The sequence below is a fragment of the Scyliorhinus canicula genome, chromosome 2, assembly GCF_902713615.1.
Source record: "Scyliorhinus canicula chromosome 2, sScyCan1.1, whole genome shotgun sequence".
NCBI classification, from domain to species: domain Eukaryota; kingdom Metazoa; phylum Chordata; class Chondrichthyes; order Carcharhiniformes; family Scyliorhinidae; genus Scyliorhinus; species Scyliorhinus canicula.
Window position 1 is genome coordinate 93604990 of NC_052147.1, and position 27555 is coordinate 93632544.

The window sequence follows — 27555 nt, forward strand, 5'->3', positions numbered from 1 at the left end:
TCGGGGCCCGTCCCATTAACTCCATCATGGGACGTCCCGGAATTCTCGGCCTCCCCCTGTCCCATCCCTGGTGCATCGGGTGGGCAGCAGGCAGAGCAGGGTGGCACAATGTCACCCGAGACGCCCACAGAGCAGCCTGGCCCATCAAGGCCAGGTCGCCCCAGGAAACGCCTGCCGAAGGAGAAACGAGTCGAAGGGGGCGATTCGCAGCAGTCCTCCTCCACTCCTGCTGTATCATCTGGGGAATCACTTAGACGTAGTGGTAGGGCACGTAAGGCAACAAAGATAGACACTGAGTAAGTTGGCACGGGTGAAGGACACAGTTTAGTTGTAGGGGCTAGGGCACCTGTAAATAATTGTTAACATTAAACGCACTGTTCCACCTAACCTGTAATACCGTGTGATTGTTCCACAGCCACAGGAATCGTGATGGTGACCGAGTGTCGCTGGGGTTGACGAACGGTGAAACTTCGGTGCCGGGTGTGCAGTCCCTGCCCCTCCCCCCACCCCCTCCCACAGCTAGCCCACGCGGGCACGTGATAGAGTGTCAGTGACGATCTCAGCGGCCACCAAGGTGGATGGTTCAGCTATTGCCATGGGTCAGACTCTCTCTAACGATTCTGAGCTCACAGCTCTTCGCAGAGCGGGCTGTCATCATTCCACATGGCACTGATCACACCCGCTGACACAGCCATCAATGTTGTGCCATACCGTCTGGACCCAGTGGTAAGGATGATGTCGAAGTGGAGCAGTGTACACTGAGAGGGGGGGGGCACTGTGGTGGTGGCAGTTGTGTGTTGACCCTCTGCACGACTAGCGATGCAGGTGGTGGTTTGATGTTCAGCAGGGACGTCACATGCGACGCGTGAACCGTGCTGCCACCAAGGCGTCGCGTGCCCGCCGTCCTCACCGGGTCCGTCGTGCCGCCTCCAGGACATCACCAGCACCTGGGTCATGTCTGCGTGCTGCGCCCACCACTCCGCCAGCCTCCTCCTCCTCCTCCTCCTCCCTCTCCTCCTCCTCCTCCTCTGTGCTGGCACCACTGCCACTGGCTTCTCCTTCCGCCTCCTGCAGCTGGTCATTTCCCCTCTGCATCGCGATGTTGTGCAGCGCACAGCAGACCACAACAATGCGAGCGACCCTGTCGGGCTGGTACTGCAGGGCCCCTCCGGAGCGGTCCAGGCACCTGAATCTCATCTTCAGGAGGTCAAGGCAGCGCTCCACCACACCCCTGGTTGCTGCATGGGCCTCGTTGTATCATGTTTCCGCATTGGTCTGAGGCCTCCGTATAGGCGTCATCAGCCAAGACCTCAGCGGATAACCCCTGTCGCCTAGCAACCAGCCCCTCAGCCGGGGGGGGACGTCCCTCAAACATCGCAGGGATGTACGACTGCGCCAGTATGTAGGAGTCATGCACACTCCCTGGGAACCTTGCACAGACGTTCATGATCCTCATGTCGGGGGCGCATACCACCTGGATATTCATGGAGTATGACCCCTTTCTGTTTGTGAACACCTCCCTGTCCCCTGCAGGCGGGCGCATGGGGACGTGAACATAATCGATTGCCCCCTGCACCATCGGTATCCCGGCCACCCTGGCAAATCCACGAGCTCGTGAGTCTTGACTTGCTCGGTCCTCGGGAAAGGTGATGTAGCGATCGGCGATGGCATAGAGGGGGTTGGTCACATCCCGGATGCACCTGTGCACCGATGACTGGGAGATCCTGGAGAGGTCCCTGCTCGGAGACTGGAAGGAGCCGGTCGCATAGAAGTTAAGAGCGACCGTCACCTTGATGGCAACCAGGATCGCGTGTCCTCCCCCCATTCCACGTGGGGCCAGGTGTGCCACGAGGTGACAGATATGTATCACCGTCTGCCTACTCAGCCGGAGTCTCCTCCTGCAGGTGATGTCCGTCATTGTTAGGAAAGAGATCCGGGCACGGTACACCCTCGGCCTTGGTCATCGCCTCTGGCGCCGTGGCTGCACCCTCAATCTCTCCTCCTCCCCCTCCTCCTCCTCCCCATGCTGCTCGACGACTGGCAACTCCTCGGCCCTTCCCTCTGCTGCTGCAGCTGGCCCTACATCCACTGCGGGTTGTGGCTGTGGATGCTGCTGCATCTCCAAATGCAGTGCAGCGGCCCCAACCACTGCGCAGAACATAGCCGTTCTGTTCACAGACATTGTGCTAACCTACAGAAGGGTAGTGGGGGCAGAGAAACGGGACATGTCAGACGGAGGTTAGTCGACACCTCGGCAGCCGCCTGCCACGGGATTCCTGTGTTTCCCGGTGGCCTGGTCGCGCTGCTAACACGCGGGCAGCCTAACCCCTGGTCACTTTCTGCATCCAAAGGGGAGTTAACTACGCCCTCTTCACCGATGCATCAGTGGCCTGTGTCCGTAAGCCACAGGGCAACCAGCGGCCGTGTCCTCGTGACCGTAGTGCCATGGCATGGTGGCAGACATTTTGTAACCGGGGTGGGACGGGTCACTCACTCACTCTCTCCCTACCCCCCCACTCCCACTCCCCCCCGTCTCCCCCACTCCCCCCTCAGTCTCCCCCATTCCCCCCTCAGTCTCCCCCACTCCCCCCTCCATCCCCCCACTCCCCCCTCCGTCTCCCACACTCCCCCTCCATCTCCCCCACTCCCCCCTCCATCTCCCCACTCCCCCCTCCGTCTCCCCCACTCCCCCCTCCATCTCCCCCACTCCCCCCTCCGTCTCCCACATTCCCCCCTCAGTCTCCCCCACTCCCCCCTCCATCCCCCCACTCCCCCCTCCGTCTCCCACACTCCCCCCTCCATCTCCCCCACTCCCCCCTCCATCTCCCCCACTATCCCCCCTCCGTCTCCCCCACTCCCCCCTCCATCTCCCCACTCCCCCCCTCCGTCTCCCACATTCCCCCCTCCATCTCCCCCACTCCCCCCTCCGTCTCCCACACCCCCCTCCATCTCCCACACTCCCCCCCTCCGTTTGAGCCGCCCGCTATTCTCCGAACCGTCGTGAGTGCGGAGAATCGCGCCCTTTTAAGTCTCTTAAATGCACAGCAATAACCAACGCCCTCGTTACTCTAATGTTGGCCCCAGTTCCAACTGTTTGAATATTTTCCACTTTAAATTGCTGCTCCTTCTGTTGTCCCCCACTATCAGCCAGTTACCGCTCAGAGAAAATGAATAAAAATAAATGCCATGTTAAGGGATTTCAAGGCATTCTGTGAAAGGAGAGGAGACCGGTGTTCGATATCTGAGCGACTGGACTCAAACAAACAACAGGACAGCTCGAGTTCTCATAAACAAAACAAGCAAATTGTATTGCGATCGAAGGTCAAGGCTGCTTTGCCTTGTAACTCGAGTTGGTTGTAAAGTTAGCTCTGCCCATACATTCTGCTGTGAGACATTCGCACACCGATCCTGGGATCGGTATTTCCACCATGTGAAATTATCATTAACAAGCGGCTCCCAGCTCAGCTACTGTTACATACACACTCCTCGGGCCTCTGGCTCAGCAATTCTTCACATAGCATAACTTCACGGCTGGATGCCCGGAAGGGAGCAGCTTACATTAACTTGTGGCTGCCAGAGTGTTACTTATTGACCCTTTGAGTGAACCCGACAAGGAAGGCGGCCTCATGGCACCACTTCATTCCCTCTGCTGAACATTAGATGGAGGGATAAAATGCTTTAACCTCGACACGCCAAAGAAAGTAAAAAGGGACACCTTGGGCGAGATTCTCCGCACCCGCGGAAAATCGTAAAACCGTCGTAAAAATCGGGCGCGTTTTACGACGGTCGCGAAGGCTCCATTTCCCGACGTATTCACTTCCGGGAAATGGGCTAGTAACGCGGCCGCGTCAATCACGTGCGTGATGACGACGGAACACGGCGGCGACATGATCACGCCCACGTGACGCCGTAAAAAGGCGCGGGCGACCACAGAATCTGTCGGTCAGGATGTCGGAGGCGAGGAGAGCTGCTCCTCGGTTTGTGGAGGCTGACATAGAGGCGCTGCTCGATGCCATTGAGCAGAGGAGAGGCATCATCCGCCCGCGGAGAGGGCATCGCCAACCTGCCAGCGCGGTACGCCAGGCCTGGCGTGACGTGGCTGCTGCCGTTAGTGCTGTGGGGCAGGTCCCTCACTCAGCTGAGCAGTGCCGGAAGAAGCTACACGACCTCACCAGGGCTGCCAGGGTAAGTGCCAAGAAGGTGCCCCCTGGTCACAACCATCCATCCCCCTTAACTTAATCACCCACCTCCCCCCCCCCCTGGCAGGGGGGGTGGGGGGGTGGAGGGGGATTGGGGCAGAGTTATTTGAGGATGGTTCACAAAGTTGTCACAGACCCAGCGCTCTGGCCCCGAGGAGAGATGCAATCGTCTTATGACAACTTGACCCCCCAAACTGTGCCAGTATCTGAACGGCCTGCTGATACCTGCCGTTTTGTAATGATCTACCTATGTTCCCTCCCCCAACAGGCCAAGTCCGCTCACAACCACCGTGAGTGGCACAAGACTGGAGGGGGTTCGCCCAACCTGCACCCCCTCACCACCTTTGAGCAGAGGGCCCTGGGCCTTGTTGGGGGGTCTGCTACCCGGGATGTCGCGCTATGCGAGGTTGGCGGATCTGCAGCAAGTGAGATAACCCTGCATGACAAACACCACCCTCCCCCATCCCCTGTCCCTTCACACACCCTGCCCACTGGGACACCTCCCCCATCCTCTGTCCCTTCACACCCTGCCCACTGGGACCGTCCAGCGGCCTGCCGAGCAAATCTAAATAACCCGTCTCATTCTCTTCCCTAGGACGTGATGCCGAACGACCAGGGCCGTCTGGCTCCAGACGGAGACAGGAATCTGCCGCCACCTCACCCGGGGCTGCACAACAGAGGGTGCCCGATCAGCGGGCAGCCCCATCCTCCCCAACCCAATCTGCGGACCAGGACGCCCAGAGGGTTGCGAGACCACAACCACCAGAAATGGCTAGGGACAACCCTCCGGACGTTGAGCAGCCCCACACCCTGGAGGAGGGCCTAAACACTGAAAACCTCGGGCTTGCGGCACCGCTATCTCCCACAACATCCATCATCCCAGAGACACACACCCCGGCGGGCCTATTTAGTGATGAGTCTCCTGGGTCACAGTCTGGTTGGCACATCACAGCTGAGCAGGTACAGCAGGTGGAGGTCGGAGCAACCGAGGGCCCGGACTCGCGGAGGCCAGACCAGGCCCAGGATGCAGCTGGCTCCCAGACGTTTTCTGAGTTCCTGGAGTTTCTCAACCCACCCGCACAGCCGATGCCTCAAGAAACCCAGGGAAACAATGACGGGAAGAGGGCTGCCTTCCTGGCTCTGCAGACGCTGTTAGAGGAGTCGAACCGCGTCCAAGAGCAGGGAGTGGTGCCGCTCATGGCAGAGACCCAGTCCGACACCGCACGGATGACATCCGCGGTGGAGGCAATGGGTCAGGTTATGCAAGGCATTGGGGTTAATATGCACGCGTCATCCTCGGCCCTGGACAGGGTTGCCCTCTCACAGGCAGCAATGTGCCAGAGCCAAAACGACATTGCCGGCGCCCTGCGGGCCTTTGCCGAGTCTCAGCAGGTCATTGGCCAGTCGCAGCAGTCAGTCACCGAGAGCATCAACCGCCTGACACATGTGCTGGATGGCGTCGTGCACTCACAGGTTGAGATCGCACAGTCCCTGGCGGGAATGTCTAACTCCCTGGACTCCGTCTCTGCAAACCTTCGGATCCTGGTGGATACCGTTGCAGGCCTCCAGGACTGGCAGCGCCAGGTGTCGGTGGTGCGACGGCGCACCTCCCCGCTCACACCTCTGTCCCAAAGTGAGGCCCGGGGGCCACCGGGCTCCCCGAGGGAGGAGGAGGTTTCGGGGTCCGTCCCATTAAGGCCATCACGGGACGTCCCGGAATTCTCGGCCTCCCCCCGTCCCATCCCTGGTGCATCGGGTGGGCAGCAGGCAGAGCAGGGTGGCACAATGTCACCCGAGACGCCCGCAGAGCAGCCTGGCCCATCAAGGCCGGGTCGCCCCAGGAAACGCTTGCCGAAGGAGAAACGAGTCGAGGGGGGCGATTCGCAGCAATCCTCCTCCACTCCTGCTGTATCATCTGGGGAATCACGTAGACGTAGTGTTAGGGCCCGTAAGGCAAGTAAGATAGACACTGAGTAAGTTGGCACGGGTGAAGGACACAGTTTAGTTGTAGGGGCTAGGGTACCTGTAAATAATTGTTAACATTAAACGCACTGTTCCACCTTACTTGTAATACCGTGTGATTGTTCCACAGCCACAGGAATCGTGATGGTGACCGAGTGTCGCTGGGGTTGACGAGTGGTGAAACCTCGGTGCCGGGTGTGCAGTCCCTGCCCCTACCCCCTCCCACAGCTAGCCGACGCGGGCACGTGATGGAGTGTCCGTGACGATCTCAGCGGCCACCAAGGTGGATGGTTCAGCTATTGCCATGGGTCAGACTCTCTCTAACGATTCTGAGCTCACAGCTCATCGCAGAGCGGGCTGTCATCATTCCACATGGCACTGATCACACCCACTGACACAGCCATCAATGTTGTGCCATACCATCTGGACCCAGTGATAAGGGTGATGTCGAAGTGGAGCACTGTACACTGAGAGGGGGGGGGGGGGGGCACTGTGGTGGTGGCAGTTGTGTGTTGACCCTCTGCACGACTAGCGATGCAGGTGGTGGTTTGGTGTTCAGCGGGGACGTCACATGCGATGCGTGAACCCTGCTGCCACCAAGGCGTCGCGTGCCCGCCGTCCTCGCCGGGTCTGTCGTGCCGCCTCCTGGACATCACCAGCACCTGGGTCGTGTCTGCGTGCTGCGCCCGCCACTCTGCCAGCCTCCTCCTCCTCCCTCTCCACCTCCTCCTCCTCCTCCTCCTCCTCCTCTGTGCTGGCACCACTGCCACTAGCTTCTCTCTCCGCCTCCTGCAGCAGGTCATCTCCCCTCTGCATCGCGATGTTGTGCAGCGCACAGCAGACCACTACAATACGAGCGACCCTTTCGGCCTGGTACTGCAGGGCCCCTCCGGAGCGGGCCAGGCACCTGAATCTCATCTTCAGGAGGCCAAGGCAGCGCTCCACCACACCCCTGGTTGCTGCATGGGCCTCGTTGTATCGTGTTTCCGCATTGGTCTGAGGCCTCCGTATAGGTGTCATCAGCCAAGACCTCAGCGGATAACCCCTGTCGCCTAGCAACCAGCCCCTCAGCCGGGGGGACGCCCCTCAAACATCGCAGGGATGAACGACTGCGCCAGTATGTAGGAGTCATGCACACTCCCTGGGAACCTTGCAGAGACGTTCATGATCCTCATGTGGGGGTCGCATACCACCTGGATATTCATGGAGTATGTCCCCCTCCTGTTTGTGAACACCTCCCTGTCCCCTGCAGGCGGGCGCATGGGGACGTGAACACAATCGATTACCCCCTGCACCCTCGGTATCCCAGCCACGTTGGCAAATCCACGAGCTCGTGAATCTTGACTTGCTCGGTCCTCGGGAAAGGTGATGTAGCGGTCCGCGATGGCATAGAGGGCATCGGTCACATCCCGGATGCACCTGTGGACCGATGACTGGGAGATCCCGGAGAGGTCCCCGCTCGGAGACTGGATGGAGCCGGTCGCATAGAAGTTAAGAGCGACCGTCACCTTGATGGCAACCGGGATCGCGTGTCCTCCCCCCGTTCCACGTGGGGCGAGGTGCGACAGGAGTTGGCAGATATGTATCACCGTCTGCCTACTCAGCCGGAGTCTCCTCCTGCAGGTGATGTCCGTCATTGTTAGGAAAGAGACCCGGACACGGTACACCCTCGGCTTTGGACGTCGCCTCTGGCGCCGTGGCTGCACCCTCACTCTCTCCTCTTCCTCTTCCTCCTCCTCCTCCTCCTCCTCCCCATGCTGCTCAACGACTGGCGACTCCTCGGCCCTTCCCTCTGCTGCTGCAGCTGGCCCTGCATCCACTGCGGGTTGTGGGTGTGGATGCTGCTGCATCTCCAAATGCAGTAGAGCAGCCCTAACCACTGCGCGGAACATAGCCGTTCTGTTCACATACATTTGTGCTAACCTACAGAAGGGTGGTGGGGGCAGAGAAACGGGACATGTTAGACGGAGGTTAGTCGACACCTCGGCAGCCGCCAGCCACGGGATACCTGTGTGTCCCGGTGGCCTGGTCGCGCTGCTGACACGCGGGCAGCCTAACCCCTGGTCACTTTCTGCATCCAACGGCCAGTAAACTATGTCCTCCTCACGGGTGCGTCAGTGGCCTGTGTCCGGAAGCCACGGGGCAACCAGCGGCCGTGTCCTCGTGACCGGCACGCCATGGCATGGTGGCAGAGATCTTGTTACAGGGTTGGACGGCTCACTCTCTACCTAACCCCCCCCCTCCGTCTCCCCCACTGCCTCCCCCACTGCCTCCCCCACTGCCCCATCCGTCTCCCCCACTGCCCCGCCGTCTCACCCACTGCCCCCTCCGTCTCCCCCACTGCCCCCTCCGTCTCCCCCACTGCCCCCTCCGTCTCACCCACTGCCCCCTCCGTCTCCCCCACTGCCCCCTCCGTCTCCCCCACTGCCCCATCCGTCTCCCCCACTGCCCCCTCCGTCTCCCCCACTGCCCCCTCCATCTCACCCACTGCCCCCTCCGTCTCCCCCACTGCCCCCTCCGTCTCCCCCACTGCCTCCCCCGTCTCCCCCACTGCCCCCGCTCTGGATCCCCCCTCCCGTTCTCAGGGATGCCTTCCCCGTTGTGGACAGACTCGAGCAGTGCGCTGAGCGGTGGGCTGAGCGGTGGGCTGAGCGGTGGGCTGAGCGGTGCGCTGAGCGGTGCGCTGAGCAGTGCGCTAACCTCCTCCAAGCAGTCGTCAGCCAGCATGACTGGTTGACGAACTTAAAAAGCATGTGTGTTTCACGACGTGCAAACAGGGCGCCATGACGTCGGGACTTCGGTTCATCTGGGCCGGTGAATAGCGGGGGGGGGGGGGGGGGGGTATTAGTGACGATTCTGGTCGTGTCGGGGGCGGGAAGGAGGCGTTTGTCGGGAATGGCGACTCTGAGATTTTGCGGGGTTCGGAGAATAGCGGGAGGGCATCGGAACAGCGTCGCCGTAAAAATTTCCGACGCCCGCTATTCTCCGAACCGTCGTGAGTCCGGAGAATCTCGCCCCTTGTACTTATGATGGTATCTGATGGGAGGGGGAGGTGGAAGTAATTTATTTACCTTTCGCCCTGCCCGAGAGGCACTGGCGAGTTGCACCATCAACCAGAATGGTTGAACTAAAGTTCTTCAGAGAAGTTGCGCCATGTTTGGTATCGGACCGAGTACATCCCTCCTTAGATTGAGTTAAGGGTGAAACGTTTGCAAACCAGGCAAGGGTAGCAAAACTAGAAAGCGACCCATTTCACTGCATTATACACCCCCTTACGCTTCTGACATTATTACTTATAATCCTTCTGGGGTGAACTTCTGGCGTCAGAAATAAGCCAGAATACGGAATTGCAGCAGGCAGGATTTTACGGTCCCGCCGGCGTCAATGAACTTATGAATGGATTGCCGTCCCAACTCCTTCACCGTCTTCCCCCACTCTTGCGCTCCAAGTGCCATCAAGACAAACACAACAAACATGTCATGGCAGATGGAGACCCCACCACCAGACTGTTACACCCCGATGTTGAGAGGCGTAACGTTTGTAGCAAAGGCAGTTGAAACGCACAGAATGAAATGTACTCCCGATGAACGTGCAGGCTTCGCTTCAAGTAGCTTACACAAAAGAACGGAACAGTCCGTGCCCATGGTGTCTTTGAGGCAGGTCGGAAGTGACAGAAAGTACGGGAATATGAAAATAGATAAACGTTTCAATTGCGTTACAGCCAATAAGGAGGAAGGCGATTTCACAAATTCTGAAGTTCCCACCAGCCACGGAATTTAACAGCGGGAAGTTTTTCTTCAGCTGTAGATCGATAAATTCACAATACTGTAGCAGTCGACCGAATGCTAAAAGGCGTTGACGGAGGAAAGGGAAAGCGGATGATGTGAAATTGGCCACTTGGAGAGTCCACAATACGGAGAAGATGGTTGTATAAAGCCCGAAGTAAATATCAGGTGGGAGCAAGTAGTTTAATTGTCTAGGCTTCATGTCCAGACAATATTAGAGCTTTCACGTGAACTGGAACGTTATTCTTCAATATAAAACCGTGTACTGAACTATAGTAACAACTAATAGGCTTCCCGCCCTTTGTGTGGCATTTTCTACAAGCGCCAAGTCTGAAGTTTAACGAAGACGAACGAACATTGCATGTCATGATGTGGAGATGCCGGCTTTGGACTGGGGTGGGCAAAATAAGAAGCCTGACAAAATCAGGTTAAAGTCCAACAGGTTTATTTGGAATCACTAGCTTTTGGAGCACAGCTCCTTCATCAGATGACTCAGGGGCAACATAGTAGCACAAAGGATAGCACTGTGGCTTCACAGCGCCAGGGTCCCAGGTTCAATTCCCCACTGGGTCACTGACTGTGCGGAGTCTGCATGTTCTCCCCGTGTCTGGGTGGGTTTTCTCTGGGTGCTCCAGTTTCCTCCCACAGCCCAAAGACATGCAGGTTAGGTGGATTGGCCATGCTAAATTGCCCTTAGTGACCAAAAAGGTTAGGAGGGGTTATTGGGTTACGGGGACAGGGTGGAAGTGAGGACTTAAGTGGGTCAGTGCAGACTTGATGGACCAAATGGCCTCCTTCAGCACTGTATGTTCTATGTTTGTTCTATGATTCCGAAGAAACCTATTGGATTTTAAGCTGGTGTTGTAAGACTTCTAACATTGCATGTGTCTGCAATTGCTTTCAACTCTCAGTCTACTATTAGTCATTCAGTGAGGTTCTGGGGAGTGTCGCAGTGCCGGAGTTACCGCCTCATTGAATCGTGGGGTGGTCCGCCGTTTCTGTTGCATCAAACAGATCCCAAGAGGATCTGAAAACAGATTATCAGGCCATTTATCTCGTTTGCCAGATCTTCCAGTTCACAAATCTGCTGCCAAGTTCCCTGCATAACAATGGTAAGCACTGTTCAGAAGTAATGCATTGTCTGTGAATAACTTTGGGAAGTCCCAAATCTATCTCCGATGGCTTCAGGAGGTTATCCACTTGTATTTGATCAATCAGTATTAATCATCTGAAGGCAGACAGGCACTAAGTGACATTAAAATGTACCAGAATTATTCGCGATATATTGTCGTGTTATGGCCAGGTGAAAAGGATTGAACTAACTCCCATCTATCCAGCCTCTTTGGTTGGTCACATCTTTTTCACAATGATGTGCCATTTTCAAATCAAAATGTATTTAACTACTTGTGCAGCGAACAATAATGAGCCAATTAAATACGGATTTGTTGAGTTTATAAAGAACACATTTATTAACTACTAAACTCAAAAAAGTAAAAATGCAATGTTGCACGCAAGTATCAGAAATAGGGGACAATGGAGTCCAATAATTTAAAACTATGGATCTGTGTTCTTTGATTTTTCTTGAGACCTACATTGCTGTCAATTTGGAGTAGCTGGTTTGATGCATGCAGTCAGATGTGGAGGATTCTGTGATTATTAAAAGATCCCAGTCGGCAGGTAGGTTTCTGTTAGGTGAATTCTTCAACTGGATGCTCTTCCCAAAAGAGAGAGGTGGAAAGAGCACACCTTCTCAGCCTGTTTCCTCTGCCAAAAACTTTACTAACACTCACTGGATCACTTGTAACCTCGCTGCAGTTGCTGCAGCCTAGCCTGTTATATTTCACTCAGCAGGTATTTCCAAAAGGTTTTTGTTGGGTCTGTCAGTTGCAGACATTGTGTCAATATCCAGCACTTTGCATTTTCTTTTATAAATTTAGAGTACCCAATTAATTTTTTTCCAATTAAGGGGCAATGTAGCGTGGCCAATCCACCTACCATGCACATCTTTGGGTTGTGGGGTGAAACCCACACAGACACGTGGAGAATGTGTAAACTGTGACCCAGAGCCGGGATTGAACCTGGGACCTCAGCGCCGTGAGGCAGCAATGCTGACCACTGTGCCACCGTGCTGCCCTTGCATTTTGCATTTTAATGCCCATTCCTTAGACAATGGTGAGTTTTAATGTATTTTGTTTCCATTTTCACCTTGCAGCCTTCCGTTTTAAAACAGTTTGCTCAGACTCTGTCCAAATTGCAAAGTTTGAATTGTAATTCCACACCGGAACTCTCCAAATGCTGGTCAACTGGCAATACCAGGCATCAGGTGGTTTGCAGCAGCCATCTTTATCCAGAGATTTTTTTCCCCTGGTGTTTAAAACATTCCTTTTGAGCAGTTCAATATATCAGGTCAGCCAGTTATTTTCTCTTGTGAGCACGTCACATAGAACATAGAACATAGAACAGTACAGCACAGAACAGGCCCTTCGGCCCTCAATGTTGTGCCGAGCCATGATCACCCTACTCAACCCACGTATCCACCCTATACCCGTAACCCAACAACCCCCCCTTAACCTTACTTTTATTAGGACACTACGGGCAATTTAGCATGGCCAATCCACCTAACCCGCACATCTTTGGACTGTGGGAGGAAACCGGAGCACCCGGAGGAAACCCACGCACACAGGGGGAGGACGTGCAGACTCCACACAGACAGTGACCCAGCCGGGAATCGAACCTGGGACCCTGGAGCTGTGAAGCATTTATGCTAACCACCATGCTACCCTGCTGCCCCAATAATCCTGACAGAGATTAAGTTGTATGGTGGCACAGTGGTTAGCACTGCTGCCTCACAGCTCCAGGGTCCCAAGATCAATTCTGGCCTTGGGTGACTGTCTGTGTGGGGTTTGCACTTTCTCCCCATGTCTGCCTGGGTTTCCTCTGTGTGCTCCGGTTTCCTCCCACAGTTCAAAGATGTGTAGGTTAGGCGAATTGGCCATGCTAAATTGCCCCTTGTGTCCAAAATATTCGCTGTTGTGACTGGGTTGCGGAGATAAGATGGAGACGGGTCTTAAGTAGGGTGCTCTTTCCAAGGGCCGGTGCAGACTCTATGGGCTGAATGGCCTCCTTCTGTAAATTCTATGACTTCCTTGAGGTGTGAAACTCGTGCTATCCCAGTGACAAGAATCAATGCAGAGACTGGGGCATATTGGCAATGTCACTGGCCTGGTGTTCTATAGAGCCACGTGTTGATGCTCCGTGGAATAAATAAGTGCTGGAAAAACTCAGCCGGTCAAGCAGCATCTATTCAGAGAGGAACAGAGTGACATTTCCCGAGTTGGCAATGCCTCTTAAGAGTTATTCTGGCACTTGCTGGTTTTATTTCCAATGTCCAGCATTCTACAATAGTTTGCTGGTATTTTATTAAGTGAATTTATTCAATTCAATTAATAAACTCTGGCTTTGAAAACTAATCTCAGGTGGCCTTGAAACTATCATCGATTGTCATAAAAACCCATCGGGTTCACAACTGACCTTTAGGGAAGGGAATTTTGACATGCTTCTTTGGTCTATTCTTACACCTATATGAGACTCCAGGCACGTAGCAATGTGATTGACTCTTAACTGTCCTCTGCAATGGCCTAGCAAGACATTTAATTTAAGGGCAATTCGGGATGAGCAACAAATACTGGCCTTGCCCGTGACTCCTATATCCCATTAAATAATTTGTTAAAATACAAATGAGAATATTTGCACTCTCATTGCACATTGAACAATTATTTCTTCTCCTCTTACTGCATGCCCCAAATTCGTATTTACTCTCAGTGAATGAGATTAAATTCAGTAAGTAGCATATATTAGTCCACTTGTAATACAGGAGAAGAAAAACGTTATTTTGTATCTATGTTGTTAACGACTCAGTTAAGAATGGCGGCATCTCAAGATTGCGCTGTGAGCAAGGTGTTAAAATTGTAGTTACGATCGTCAAAACATCTTTGCTCAGTTTACAGCTAACATCTCGTGACAGGGTGCAGTTTATTCTATTTAATTAGAGCCACACATTTATTCGGTATTGAAAACAAAAACAAAATATGTTTCCAGTATGTCCGTCGTACCACAGGACTGAACGAAATATGGCTCAAATTAATTTCAACACTACAACCAATGCCATCGACAGGAATGTTGTTACTGTATGGAATATTTTATAATAGCATTTACTGGCACTGTATCAGCTACTTTCAATGTGGCAAAACCGAAGGAGCTTTGCGAAGTTAGCATTTCCCAACAAATGGACGTTGAATATGTAAGAACATTAGAAAAAGAAGCTGAAATGATCGGTTTGCCCTTCCAGATTTCACATTGATCCAGCTGAACTCCACTTCCTGCACTCTCCAAATATTCCTTAATTCGTATTTAATTCGTTTTCAAAAACCTACTCAATGTGTGAGAATCCACAGCTTTCTGGGGTAGAAAATTCTCGGAAATATCTGTTCAGTATATGAGGTAGATGTTATTCATAGAAGCCCGTGGGAGCTATTTAATTGGATGGTAAGTAAACTGTTGTTGATGGGTCTTAGCAATAATAACGTGAATTCTATCAGTAGCTGCTCACCATAAATCGCTGGCAAAATAAAAGTGTGGCTACCACTTCACCGTTTTACCTACAGGTACCAATAAAATGCTCTTTTGTGAGTAAATGCACTTAACATATGCACATTTGCCTTCAAAACATATACAGCAGCACATGCAGTAACCAAAGATGCATTCACAATGACCTAAGAACACTTATTCTGTTATTAACAGAAGGGGCTGGTTTAGCACACTGGGCTAAATCGCTGGCTTTTAAAAAAAAAGCAGACCAAGGCATACCAGCAGCACGGTTCAATTCCAGTACCAGCCTCCCCGAACAGGCGCTGGAATGTGGCGACTAGGGGCTTTTCACAGTAACTTCATTGAAGCCTACTTGTGACAATAAGCGATTTTCATTCATTTCATTTTCAACAAAGGTACACAAATGTTGACGAGCAATTGCAGACGCATGCGTCAACGAATATTTTGATTATATGCCTTGGGCATTTTCCTCGTTTAATTTAGTAACCAGAATTGTATCTGGTAATGTCGAGGTTTATAATTATCTACATGCGACCAATGTATAAATTATTGGGCAACTCGTTGATCTCTTTGCTCTCTTCATTTCCACAGTTCATTTATTTCATATAGCCTTCTGAACATTCTATTATATGTTAATGCACAAACCATCTAATATGGAAACTCATGTTACTCGCCAACTTAATTTGTCTGATGTTTATATTTAATGGAAGAAAGTTATATGGCATTATTAATAGAACAGTTTTGTAACTTTGGTGCTGTGCACTGTCACACACACTTTTAATTTCATGTGCACTTAAAATGCAAACTTTCCTTACCTATATATCCCATGAAAATAATTTAAACATTTACGAGCTTTCATGCTTTGCTTCCTTCCAGAGATTATAGCTCAAATTTTGACGATATCCTTGAATCAATTTACATTGAATAATGGACTCACTCAGTGGGATATGATGAGTTCACATAAATGGATACTGCTTTGTTTGGAACTTTCCCCATTTAAATGCTGATTATGTTGGCAACCTTGACATCTTGAGGACTTTCCCCCCTGACCCCAGGTGTCCTTGAAGAAGTCTGTTGGTTTGTTTTACAAGCACTGTATCTGTTAGACTGCCGTATACATAGAACATAGAACACCGAACCACACGGCATAGTATTGGCCCATCAGCCCACAATGTTGCAACAACCATTTATCCTAATCTAAGAGCAACTTAACCTACACCTCTTCAATTTACTGCTGTCCATGTGCCTGTCCAAGAATCGTTTAAATTTCCCTAATAACTCTGACTCCACCACCTTCGCTGGCAGTGTATTCCACACACCCACCACTCTCTGTGCAAAGAACCTACCTCTGATATCTCCCCTATACCTTCCTCTAATCATCTTAAAATTATATCCCCTCGTGACAGCCATTTCCACCCAGGGGAAAAGTCTCTGGCTATCCCCTCTATCCATGCCTCTCATCACCTTGGACACCTCTATCAAACCACCTCTCTTCCTTCTTCACTCCAGTGAGAAAAGCCCTAACTCCCACAACCTTTCTTCATAAGACATGCCCTCCAGTCCAGGCTGCATTCTGGTAAATCTCCTCTGCACCCTCTCGAAAGCATCCACATCTTTCCTATAATGAGACGACCAGAACGACACACAATATTCCAAGTGTGGTCTCACCAGGGTTTTATAAAGCTGCAGCAAAACGTTCCGACTCTTAAACTCAATCCCCCTGTTAATGAAAGCCAACAGACCACACACCTTCTTAACAACCCTAAACCTGGGTGGCAACTTTGAGGGCTCCAGAAATGTGGACCCCAAGATCTCTCTGTTCCTCTACACTTCCAAGAATCTTGCCTTTAACCTTGTATTCAGCATTCAAATTCACCTTCAAAAATTGAATCATTTCACATTTATCAAGGTGGAACACCATCTGCCACTTCTCAGCCCAACTCTGCATCCTGTCAATGTCCTGTTGTAACCTGTAACAACCCTCAATGCTATCTGCAACTCCACCAACCTCCATGTCATCGGCAAACTTACTAACCCACCCTTCCATTTCCTCATCCAAGTCATTTATGAAAACCACAAAGAGCAGAGGTCACAGAACAGATCCCTGCGGGACACCACTGGTCTCTGACCTCCAAGCAGAATACTTTCCATCCACTACAACTCGCTGTCTTCTTTCGGCCAACCAATTCTGAATCCACATAGCCAAATTTCCCTGTATCCCATGCCTCCTGATTTTCTGAATGAGCCTACCGTGGGGAACCTTATCAAATGCCTTACTGAAACCCACATACACCACGCTCACTGCCCGAACTTCTTCAATGTGTCTCGTCACATCCTCAAAGAATTCAATGAGGATTGTGAAGCCAGAATTGCCTCTCACAAAGGCATGCTGATTATCTTTAATCAAACTATGTTTTTCAAAATAATCATAATTCCTATCTCTCAGAATCCTTTCCAGTATTTTGCTCACCACAGACGTAAGACTGACTGGTCTGCAATTCCCAGGGATTTCCCTATTCCCTTTCTTGAACAGGGATATTTGCCTCCCTCCAGTCATCCGGTATTACTCCAGTAGAGAGTGAGGACGCAAAGATCATCGCCAACGGCGCAGGAAACTCCTTCCTCGCTTCCCGTATTAACCTTAGGCATATCCCGTCAGGCCCAGGGGACTTATCCATCCTGATGCTTTTCAAAATTTCCAGTGCATCCTCCTTCTTAATAGCAACCTGTTCGAGTCTATTAGCCTGGTTCACGCTGTTTTCATGAGCAACAAGGTCCCTCTCTCCAGTGAATACAGAAGCAAAATATTCATTCAGGGCCTCCCCTCTCTCCTTAGACTCTAGACACAAGTTCCCTCAACTATCCCTGATTGGCCTGACTCTCACTCTGATCATCCCCTTATTTTTCACATAGAACGTCTTGGTGTTTTCCCCAATCCTTCCCGCCAGGCTTTTTCATGCCCCCTTCTAGCTCTCCTAAGTTCATTTTTGAGTTCCTTCCTGGCTACCTTGTAAACTTCTAGAGCTGTGCCAGATCTTTGCTTCCTCCACCTTACGTAAGCTTCCTTCTTCCTCTTGACTAGAAACTCCATTTCTCTCATTACCCAAGGCTCCTCCACCTCACCATTCCTTCCTCGACTCAGTGGGACAAAACTATCCAGCACTCGCAACAAGTGTTCCTTAAACAACCCCCCCATTACTGCTGTGAATTTCCCTGAGAACAATTGTTCCCACTTTATGCTCCTCAGCTCCTGTCTAATAGCAGTATAATTTCCCCTCCCCCAATTAAATACCTTCCCATACTGTCTGTTCCTATCCCTCCCCATGACTATGGTAAAGGTCAAGGAGTTGTGGTCACTGTCACCGAAATGCTCTCCTACCGAGACATCTGACACCTGGCCTGGTTCGTTGCCAAGCACCAAATCCAATATGGCCTTCCTCCTAGTCGGCCTATCTACATATTGAGTCAGGAATCCTTCCTGGACACACCTGACAACATCTGCTCCATACAAACCATTTGCCCTAAGGAGGTTACAGTCAATATGAGAGATGTTGAAGTCCCCCATGACAACAACGCTGCTACTTCTGCACCTTAAAAGATCTGCTGCTCAATCTCTCTGCTGCCATTGGGAGGTCTATAGAGAACTCCCAGTAGAGTGACTGCTTCTTTCTTGTTTCTGACTTCTACCCATAGTGACTCAGTAGGCAAACCCTCCTCAACTACCTCCTTTTCTGGAGCTGTGAACATAAGAACTAGGAGCAGGAGGAGGCCATCTGGCCCCTCGAACCTGCTCCGCCATTCAATGAGATCATGGCTGATCTTTTGTGGACTCAGCTCCACTTTCCGGTCTGAACACCATAACTCTTAATCCCTTTATTCTTCAAAAAACTATCTATCTTTACCTTAAAAACATTTAATGAAAGAGCCTCAACTGCTTCACTGGGCAAGGAATTCCATAGATTCACAACCCTTTGGGTGAAGAAGTTCCTCCTAAACTCAGCCCTGAATCTACTTCCCCTTATTTTGAGGCTATGTCCCCTAGTTCTGCTGTCACCCGCCAGTGGAAACAACCTGCCCGCATCTATCCTATCTATTCCCTTCATAATTTTAAATGTTTCTATAAGATCCCCCCTCATCCTTCTAAATTCCAACAAGTACAGTCCTAGTCTACTCAACCTCTCCTCATAATCCAACCCCTTCAGCTCTGGGATTAACCTAGTGAATCTCCTCTGCACACCCTCCAGTGCCAGTGCGTCCTTTCTCAAGTAAGGAGACCAAAACTAAACACAATACTCCAGGTGTGGCCTCACTAACACCTTATACAATTGCAACATAACCTCCCTAGTCTTAAACTCCATCTCTCTAGCAATGAAGGACAAAATTCCATTTGCCTTCTTAATCACCTGTTGCACCTATAAACCAACTTTCTGTGACCCATGCACTAGCACACCCAGGTCTCTCTGCACAGTGGCATGCTTTAATATTTTATCGTTTAAATAATAATCCCGTGTGCTGTTATTCCTACCAAAATGGATAACCTCACATGTGTCAACATTGTATTCCATCTGCCAGACCCTAGCCCATTCACTTAACCTATCCAAATCCCTCTGCAGACTTCCAGTATCCTCTGCACTTTTCGCTTTCCCACTCATCTAAGTGTTATCTGCAAACTTGGACACATTGCCCTTGGTCCCCAACTCCAAATCATCTATGTAAATTGTGAACAATTGTGGGCCCAACACGGATCCCTGAGGGACACCACTAGCTACTGATTGCCAACCAGAGAAACACCCATTAATCCCCACTCTTTGCTTTCTATTAATTAACCAATCCTCTATGCATGCTACAACTTTACCCTTAATGCCATGCATCTTTATCTTATGCAGCAACCTTCTGTGTGGCACCTTGTCAAAGGCTTTCTGGAAATCCAGATATACCACATCCATTGGCTCCCCGTTATCTACTGCACTGGTAATGTCCTCAAAAAATTCCACTAAATTAGTTAGGCACGACCTGCCGTTTATGAACCCATGCTGCGTCTGCCCAATGGGACAATTTCTATCCAGATGCCTCGCTATTTCTTCCTTTATGATAGATTCCAGCATCTTCCCTACTACCGAAGTTAAGCTCACTGGCCTATAATTTCCTGCTCTCTGCCTACCTCCTTTTTTAAACAGTGGTGTCACGTTTGCTAATTTCCAATCCACCGGGACCACCCCAGAGTCTAGTGAATTTTGGTAAATCATCACTAGTGCATCTGCAATTTCCCTAGCCATCTCTTTTAGCACTCTGGGATGCATTCCATCAGGGCCAGGAGACTTGTCTACCATTAGCCCCATTAGCTTGCCCATCATTACCTCCTTAGTGATAACAATCCTCTCAAGGTCCTCACCTGTCATAGCCTCATTTCAATCAGTCACTGGCATGTTATTTTTGTCTTCCACTGTGAAGACCGACCCAAAAAACCTGTTCAGTTCCTCAGCCATTTCCTCCTCTCCCATTATTAAAACTCCCTTCTCATCCTCTAAAGGATCAATATTTACCTTAGCCACTCTTTTTTGTTTTATATATTTGTAAAAAATTTTACTGTCTGTTTTTATATTCTGAGCAAGTTTACTCTCATACTATATCTTACTCTTCTGTATAGCTTTTTTTTAGTAGCTTTCTGTTGCCCCCTAAAGATTTCCCAGTCCTCTAGTCTCCCACCAATCTTTGCCACTTTGTATGCTTTTTCCTTCAATTTGATACTCTCCCTTATTTCCTTAGATATCCATGGTCGATTTTCCCTCTTTCTACCGTCCTTTCTTTTTGTTGGTATAAACCTTTGCTGAGCACTGTGAAAAATCGTTTGGAAGGTTCTCCACTGTTCCTCAACTGTTCCACCATAAAGTCTTTGCTCCCAGTCTACTTTAGCTAGTTCTTCTCTCATCCCACTGTAATCTCCTTTGTTTAAACACAAAACACGAGTATTTGATTTTACTTTCTCACCCTCCATCTGTATTTTAAATTCCACCATATTGTGATCAGTCCTTCCGAGAGGATCCCTAACTATGAGATTATGAATCAATCCTGTCTCATTACACAGGACAAGATCGAGGACCACTTCTTCCCTCGTAGGTTCCATTACGTACTGTTCTAGGAAACTATCACGGATACATTCTATAAACTCCTCCTCAAGGTTGCCTTAACCGACCTGGTTAAACCAATCGACATGTAGATTAAAATCCCCCATGATAACTGCTGTACCATTTCTACATGCATCAGTTATTTCTTTGTTTATTGCCTGCCCCACCATAACATTACTATTTGGTGGCCGATAGACTACTCCTATCAGTGACTTTTTCGCCTTACTATTCCTGATTTCCACCCAAATGGATTCAACCTTATCCTCCATAGCGCCGATGTCATCCCTTATTATTGCCCGGATGTCATCCTTAAATAACAGAGCAACACCACCTCCCTTACCATCCACTCTGTCCTTCCGAATAGTTTGCTACCCTCGGATATTTAACTCCCAGTCGTGACCATCCTTTAACCATGTTTCAGTGCTAGTGCTATCCACTTGTGCTACCGTGCTGCACCTGTGAAATCCATGTCTCCGTAATGGCCACAACATCATAGTTCCAAGTACTGATCCATGCTCTAAGTTCATCTCTCTTATTCCTGACACTTCTTGCATTGAAGCAGGCACACTTTACCCCATCACACTGAGTGCAACTTTGCCCTATCAAATGTCTATCCTTCCTCACAGACTCGCTTCATACTATTTCTGCCTGTTCAACAGCTCCCCTATCCTCTGATCGATAGCATTGGTTCCCATCCCTCTGCCAAACTAGTTTAAACTCTCCCAAAGAGCTCCAGCAAACCTCCCACCCAGGATATTGGTGCCCCTTCAGTTCAGATGCAACCGTCCTTCATGTACAGGTTCCACCTTCCCCAGAAGGTATCCCATTGATCCACATATCTGAAGTCTTCCCTCCTGCACCAGCCCTGTAGTCACATGATCAGCTGCATTCGCTCTTTGTTCCTTGCCTCACTTGTGTGAGGCACTGGTAGAAATCCTGAGATTACTACTCTGCTCGTCCCACTCTTTCAACGTAACTCCCTTTCGCTTACGCTTTCAACGTAACTCCCTAAAATCACTTTTTTGATCCTCGTCCCTTTTCTTGGCTATGTCATTGGTGCCTATGTGCACCACGACTCCTGATTGCTCCCCCTCCTCCTTAAGAATCCTGTATAATTCAGGAACCTTGCTGTGCTTTATTTTATTGTCTTATTCGCTACCTCTGTGGGGCAGGAGGAGACAGGCTTTCTTTCTCAGGCAACTGCGCAATTTGATGCTGATGATCTATTGACATGTGCAACTCTGCTGCTGAGGTCCGAGAGGTGCTCCTCCACCTTTCTGTTACAGTTGCCTTACAAGTGGTTACTTCATCCTCATCAGCTTGAGGATAGGAGAAAAGGTTGCGGTGGGTGGACCACAGACAGTATTCGGCACATCATGTAAAATAAATGAAAACAGATAATGCACCTCAGCTAGATATTGCCACTCATCAGGGGATGCATTCCACTGGTCATTCGCCATTTCACTCAATGCTCGCTGGAACCTGTGTTTTGTATTTTCATGTTTGATTGTTGATTGTGAGGCTCGAGAAGGCTTGCATTGCTGATTCGGAAGATTTGAAATGTTTTCAATATCCTCTTCAAATCAGCTTTGACCTTTCACTTGCAGTATCCCAGGACTTCTACTAAAGTCTTAAAGATTTGGTTAAAGAGCAGTTTCCATTCAACTTCTACTTCATTTTGGGATGGATGGGGGTGGCGAGTGCAAATTAAACAGCAGAGTGGTTTCAGGTTGTGGAAGAAGACCTGAGGCAATAGAACACTTCTTAAGGTATTTGGCATCCAGCTTTGTCCAAACCTGTCCAATTATCGTGAAATCAACTCTTCCTTCACATATTCTAATGATGCCAGTGCTTAGGTATCGGCTGTCCTGTGCTTTACTTTTAGGCGGAACATGGTACTGTTTATTGGACACACTATGAAAATAGAGGAGTTCCCTCTGAGTACTCTATATCCTTGTTGACCGAAGGTTCCTGCCCATGTGATGTGGTCATGTCCGACTCTGGGATTGAAATCATCCAAATGTTGTCTCCTTTAGGGATTGATCATTGGAGATGGGTCAGATTTTCGTAGGTTTCCTTTACATATTAACTGTTAATCATTTTGGGAGCCAATGCATTTTTGATTATTGCATGTCTCCTGTGTTGTTGTAGACGGAGATATATGCTTATCAGGCGTTTCTTGATGTTTTTTGGAAAGATTCCCCGATTCTTTGTAATTTATCTTCTGATAACTAAACAACCCTGTTCTCTCTGTTCTGTCGGAGGTAGACCACTCCATCAGAAAGTTCATTCTGTTTCTATTTCTTCAAGCTGGCCTCTGTTAGTCTAGTCTTGCTAAGGGCAATTCTGTCTGCACCATTCCATCCAAGTTAGAGGGCTTCTTGAGCAGAATTAAGTTCAGGTACTGCTGGTTTGATGGTCCAATAGGGTGCGGACATTCCAGCATGCCATGCTCATGGCTGGTGGATTTGTGTTAATCTTTGCTTTCTTCTGTAGCTCCTTGTCGCTGGGTTGAGTTACTCACAGTCACAGCACGCTGTGCCGTAATGTGATAACTGACCAGATGTGTATCCTTAAATAGGCAGCCGGTTCTCATGTTGCTTCTGGTATTTCTGGTGACCGATCATCATCTAAGAAGCATCTACATAGACGGTGAGGAACAAGACTTCCAATGTGACTGCTCCTGCGGTTTCCACTACTCTCATGACAGCAGGATATGCTTGTATCTCTGTTGGCCATTTGTTACAGTTACATCTTCTCTAAGTAATGTGATTGTAGTGGAGCAAGTGTACCTGATGCTGCCCCTCACCCTCTTGCAACTTGATAGGATTTGAGGAAAAACGTTTTCACCCACAGGGTTGTGACGGTCTGGGAGGTTGGCAGAAGCGGGTGGCTTCACATCCTTTAAAAAGTACCTGGATCAGCACTTCGCACGTTCAAGGCTATGGACCAAGTGCTGGCAAATGGGATTAGGTAGGCCAGTCAAGTGTTTTTCATATATCAGTGCAGACTCGACGGGGTAAAAAACCTCTTCTGCGCTGTGTTATTCTATGATTCTGTGACTGCATTTGCATGATCCCATGGACAAGACGACTCCCAAGATGTCTAGATAGCTTGAGAGTTACAATGGGTGGCCAGACTTAGTGCTTCTATGTGTTTGTTCATTGCCACAGTACACACTGTTAGCATATGCATCGTGCCATATCGGCCGAAAGTGAGAAACGGCTACAGGTGTCACCCTGTATATGGAATGGACTGTGGTCAACCTTCCCATATCTGTCTCTTCACTGTGAGATGGAAATTAACCAACCGGTTTCACCAGAATTTGGGGGAAGGGGGGGGAGCGGAGGTGGATATGACATGATGTAAGAGGCTGGAGACTTCAAAAGGATTTACTGTCAGAGATCAGCCTCTTTTCATTAAAGATGCATTAGTTTGGGTCCACCTGATAAACAGGATGAGTTGCCTCGCAATCGTTGAATCTCCATTCGTGAAAAAAAGAAGCACAAAGTGTTTCGGAGTTCTTCACCAAGATTGACATAGGTGCCGTCGAGCTGTCTGGAGGGGAACCCTCTTCATAGTGAGTGTAACATCAGTGGCATGGAAAATATTGGGAAAAAATTCTGAGGGACAGAATTAATTTCCACTGGGAGAGGCAAGCATTGTTCAATGGTGAGCAGCATGGTATTTGACATGGAGAGATCATGTCTAACACATTTGTTGAATTTGTCGTAATGTCTCGGTGTGTAGATGAGGGCAGTGCAGTTAATGTAGTCCACATGGACTTCAATAAGGCTTTTGACAAGGTCCCGCATGGAAGCCTCATCAAGAAGCATGGGAACCAGGCCAATTTGGCAAATTGGATCCAAAATTGGCTTCAAGGCAGGAGGGTGATGGTCCAAGATTGATTTTCTAACTGGAAAGATGCACCCAGTGGTGTACCGCACGGATTGGTGCTGGGTCCCTGTGCTGCTTGTAGTGTACATTAATGACCTAGACGTGAATGTAGGAGGTGTGATTAGTAAGTTTGCAGATGACACAAAAATTGTTGGTGTGGTAATTAGTGAGGAGGAAAGCCTTAGATTGCAGGACAATATAGTCTGGTTAGTTGGATGGACAGAACAGTAGCAAATGGAATTTAACCCTGAGAAGTGTGAGATAATGCAGGGCTAACAAGACAAAATAAATATACAATGAATGGCAGGACCCTAGGAAGTATAGAGGATCAGAGTGTGCATGTCATGCACAGTCGTGACTGATCTGAGGTGATAATCTTCAACTCCACTTTCCCACCTTATCCTCATAAACCTTAAATCCCTTACTGATTAAAAATCTGTCTGTCTCAGCCTTGAACATACTTAACAACCCAGCCTCTACAGCTCTTTTTTTTTTAGAACAGTACAGCACAGAACAGGCCCTTCGGCCCTCGATGTTGTGCCGAGCAATGATCACCCTACTCAAGCCCACGTATCCACCCTATACCAGTAACCCAACAACCCCCATTAACCTTATTTTTTAGGACACTAAGGGCAATTTAGCCTGGCCAATCCACCTAACCCGCACATCTTTGGACTGTGGGAGGAAACCGGAGCACCCGGAGGAAACCCACGCACACACGGGGAGGACGTGCAGACTCCACACAGACAGTGACCCAGCCGGGAATCGAACCTGTGACCCTGGAGCTGTGAAGCATTGATGCTAACCACCATGCTACCGTGCTGCCCATTTGCTCTTTGCAGTAAAGAATTTCACAGATTCACTACACTCTTCAGTGGACGATCCCTTACCATGAGAATCATCCCTAACCCTGGTCCTAGACTCTCCCACAAAGGGAAACAATCTCTGAGAATCTGCCCTGTCAAGCACACTAACAATCCTATATGTCTCAATAAGGTCGCCTCTCATTCTTCTAAACTCCAATGAGTGCAGGCACAACCTACTCAATCTCTCCTCATAAGAAAATCCCTCTATAATAACAGTAGACCATCTGGCCTATTGAGCCTGCCCCGCCATTCAATAAGAACATGGTTGATCATTTTGCGGGCTCAGCTCGACTTGCCTACTTACGATAACCCTTAATTCCTTTACTGTTTAAAAATTTTTCTTTGCCGAATAAACATTTAATGACGTAGCCTCAACTGCTTCACTGGGCAGGGAATTCCATAGATTTGCAACCTTTTGGGTGAATAAGTTCCTCCTCAACTCAGTTCCAAATCTGCTTCCCCTTATTTTGAGGCCAATGTATTTAGTTTCACCTACCAGTGGAAACAACCTTCCTGCTTCCATCTTATCTAATCCCTTCATAATTGTATATGTTTCTATAAGAGCCCCCTCATTCTTCTAAATTCCAATGATTATAGTCCCAGTCTACCCAATCACTCCTCATAAGCCAACCCTCTCAACTCCGCAATCAACCTAGTGAATCTCCTCTGCACCCCCTCCACTGTCAGTACATCCTTCCACAAGTAAGGAGATCAAAACTGTACACAATACTCCAGGTGTAGTCTCACCAGCACCCTATACAGCTGCAACATCGCCTCCCTGTTTTTAAACTCCATCTCTCTAGCAATGAAGGTCAAAATTCCATTTGACTTCTTAATTACCTGCTGCACATGCAAATCAACTTTTTGCGATTCATGCACAAGAACAGCCAGGTCCCTCTGCACAGCAGCATGCTGCAATTTGTTTACCATTTAAATAATAGTCCAGTTTGCTATTATTCCCAGCAAAATGGATGAACACATATTTACCAACATTGTACTCCATCTGCCACTCTTTGCTTTCTGTTAGTTAACCAATCCTCCATCCATGCTCATACATTACCCGTAACGCTGTGCACCTTTATCTTGTGCAGCAGTCTTTTGTGTGGCACCTTGTCGAATGTCATCTGGAAATCCAGATACACCGTATCCACAGGTTCCCAGTTGTCCACCGCGCTCTTAATGTCCTCAAAGAATTCCGAGCTCTATACTGAGGATTAACCTAGTGAACCTTCTCTGGACTGCCTCCAATGCCTCCAAAATCCCTTACCTGAGATAAGGGGGCCAAAACTGTGAACAGTATGAACAGATTTTCTGAGATTTAAAGCAGAATTAAATGGTGTCATTTCTTTTTGGATCAGAATTTCATTAACCTTTTTTAAACTCCTAGATAAAAAAAAAACTTGGGCGTGGACGTGTGGAGCCGAAACCCAGAATTCATTTGATGAACTGAAACGGATCTGCTGGACAATTTGACAGAGTCCATTTGAAATCACAGAGGATGAGCAGCATCAAAGATAACGATAACTTGGCGGAGAAGTATAACTTTTGTGGACACACTTTAACAATTACGATGTTCAGAGGAGCTTCTTTAGGCCTGTCTGCTTATGTCTGGGGACCTGTAAGTTTAGTCTTGTCAAATATATTGATTTATTCCTGCACTTCCTGCCACACTCTTTTGGGTTTGAAACTGATTTAATTGGGTGGGTAGCTGCAGAGTCAGTTCCCAGTCTGGTTCCAACACAGAATGATGCAGGCCTCTTAATGGAAAGGACAGTTTCACCACTTGGATTGTCCCCGTGGATTTTCTGAGCACTGCATGTTATTATAATAGTCTGGGATTTTTGTAGTGGCTTCCTTTCCGCGAATGTTCAAGTCTTATCATGATTGAGATGCATTAGCAGATGATTATGACCTAAGATTGTACATCATGCGCATCATAGATACTATCCAGCACAATTTTCTTGTTTTTGGGTGAATAGTGTCATGGGCCGTTTACATTAACCCAACGATAGAAGGTGGCATCGATTTCACAATCCAGTCCCATGATAATGCAACATTCTCTCCAGGTTTGTCACCATTGCATTCAAATCCCACCATGGCCCTACATCTCTTA

At 49.3% G+C, this 27555-nt stretch overlaps 1 protein-coding gene across 1 annotated transcript in view; it reads left to right on the forward strand.

Moving 5' to 3' along the window:
• The first annotated feature begins 9918 nt into the window (after positions 1-9918).
• LOC119956220 (EEF1A lysine methyltransferase 3-like) overlaps positions 9919-27555 on the forward strand; it is a 49827-nt gene continuing 32190 nt past the window's right edge. Inside the window, exons 1-2 of the mRNA XM_038783253.1 lie at positions 9919-10114; positions 26830-27060. Coding sequence (XP_038639181.1) covers positions 26941-27060 — 120 coding nt within the window. The 5' untranslated portion in view covers positions 9919-10114; positions 26830-26940. The remainder of the gene's footprint in view (positions 10115-26829; positions 27061-27555) is intronic.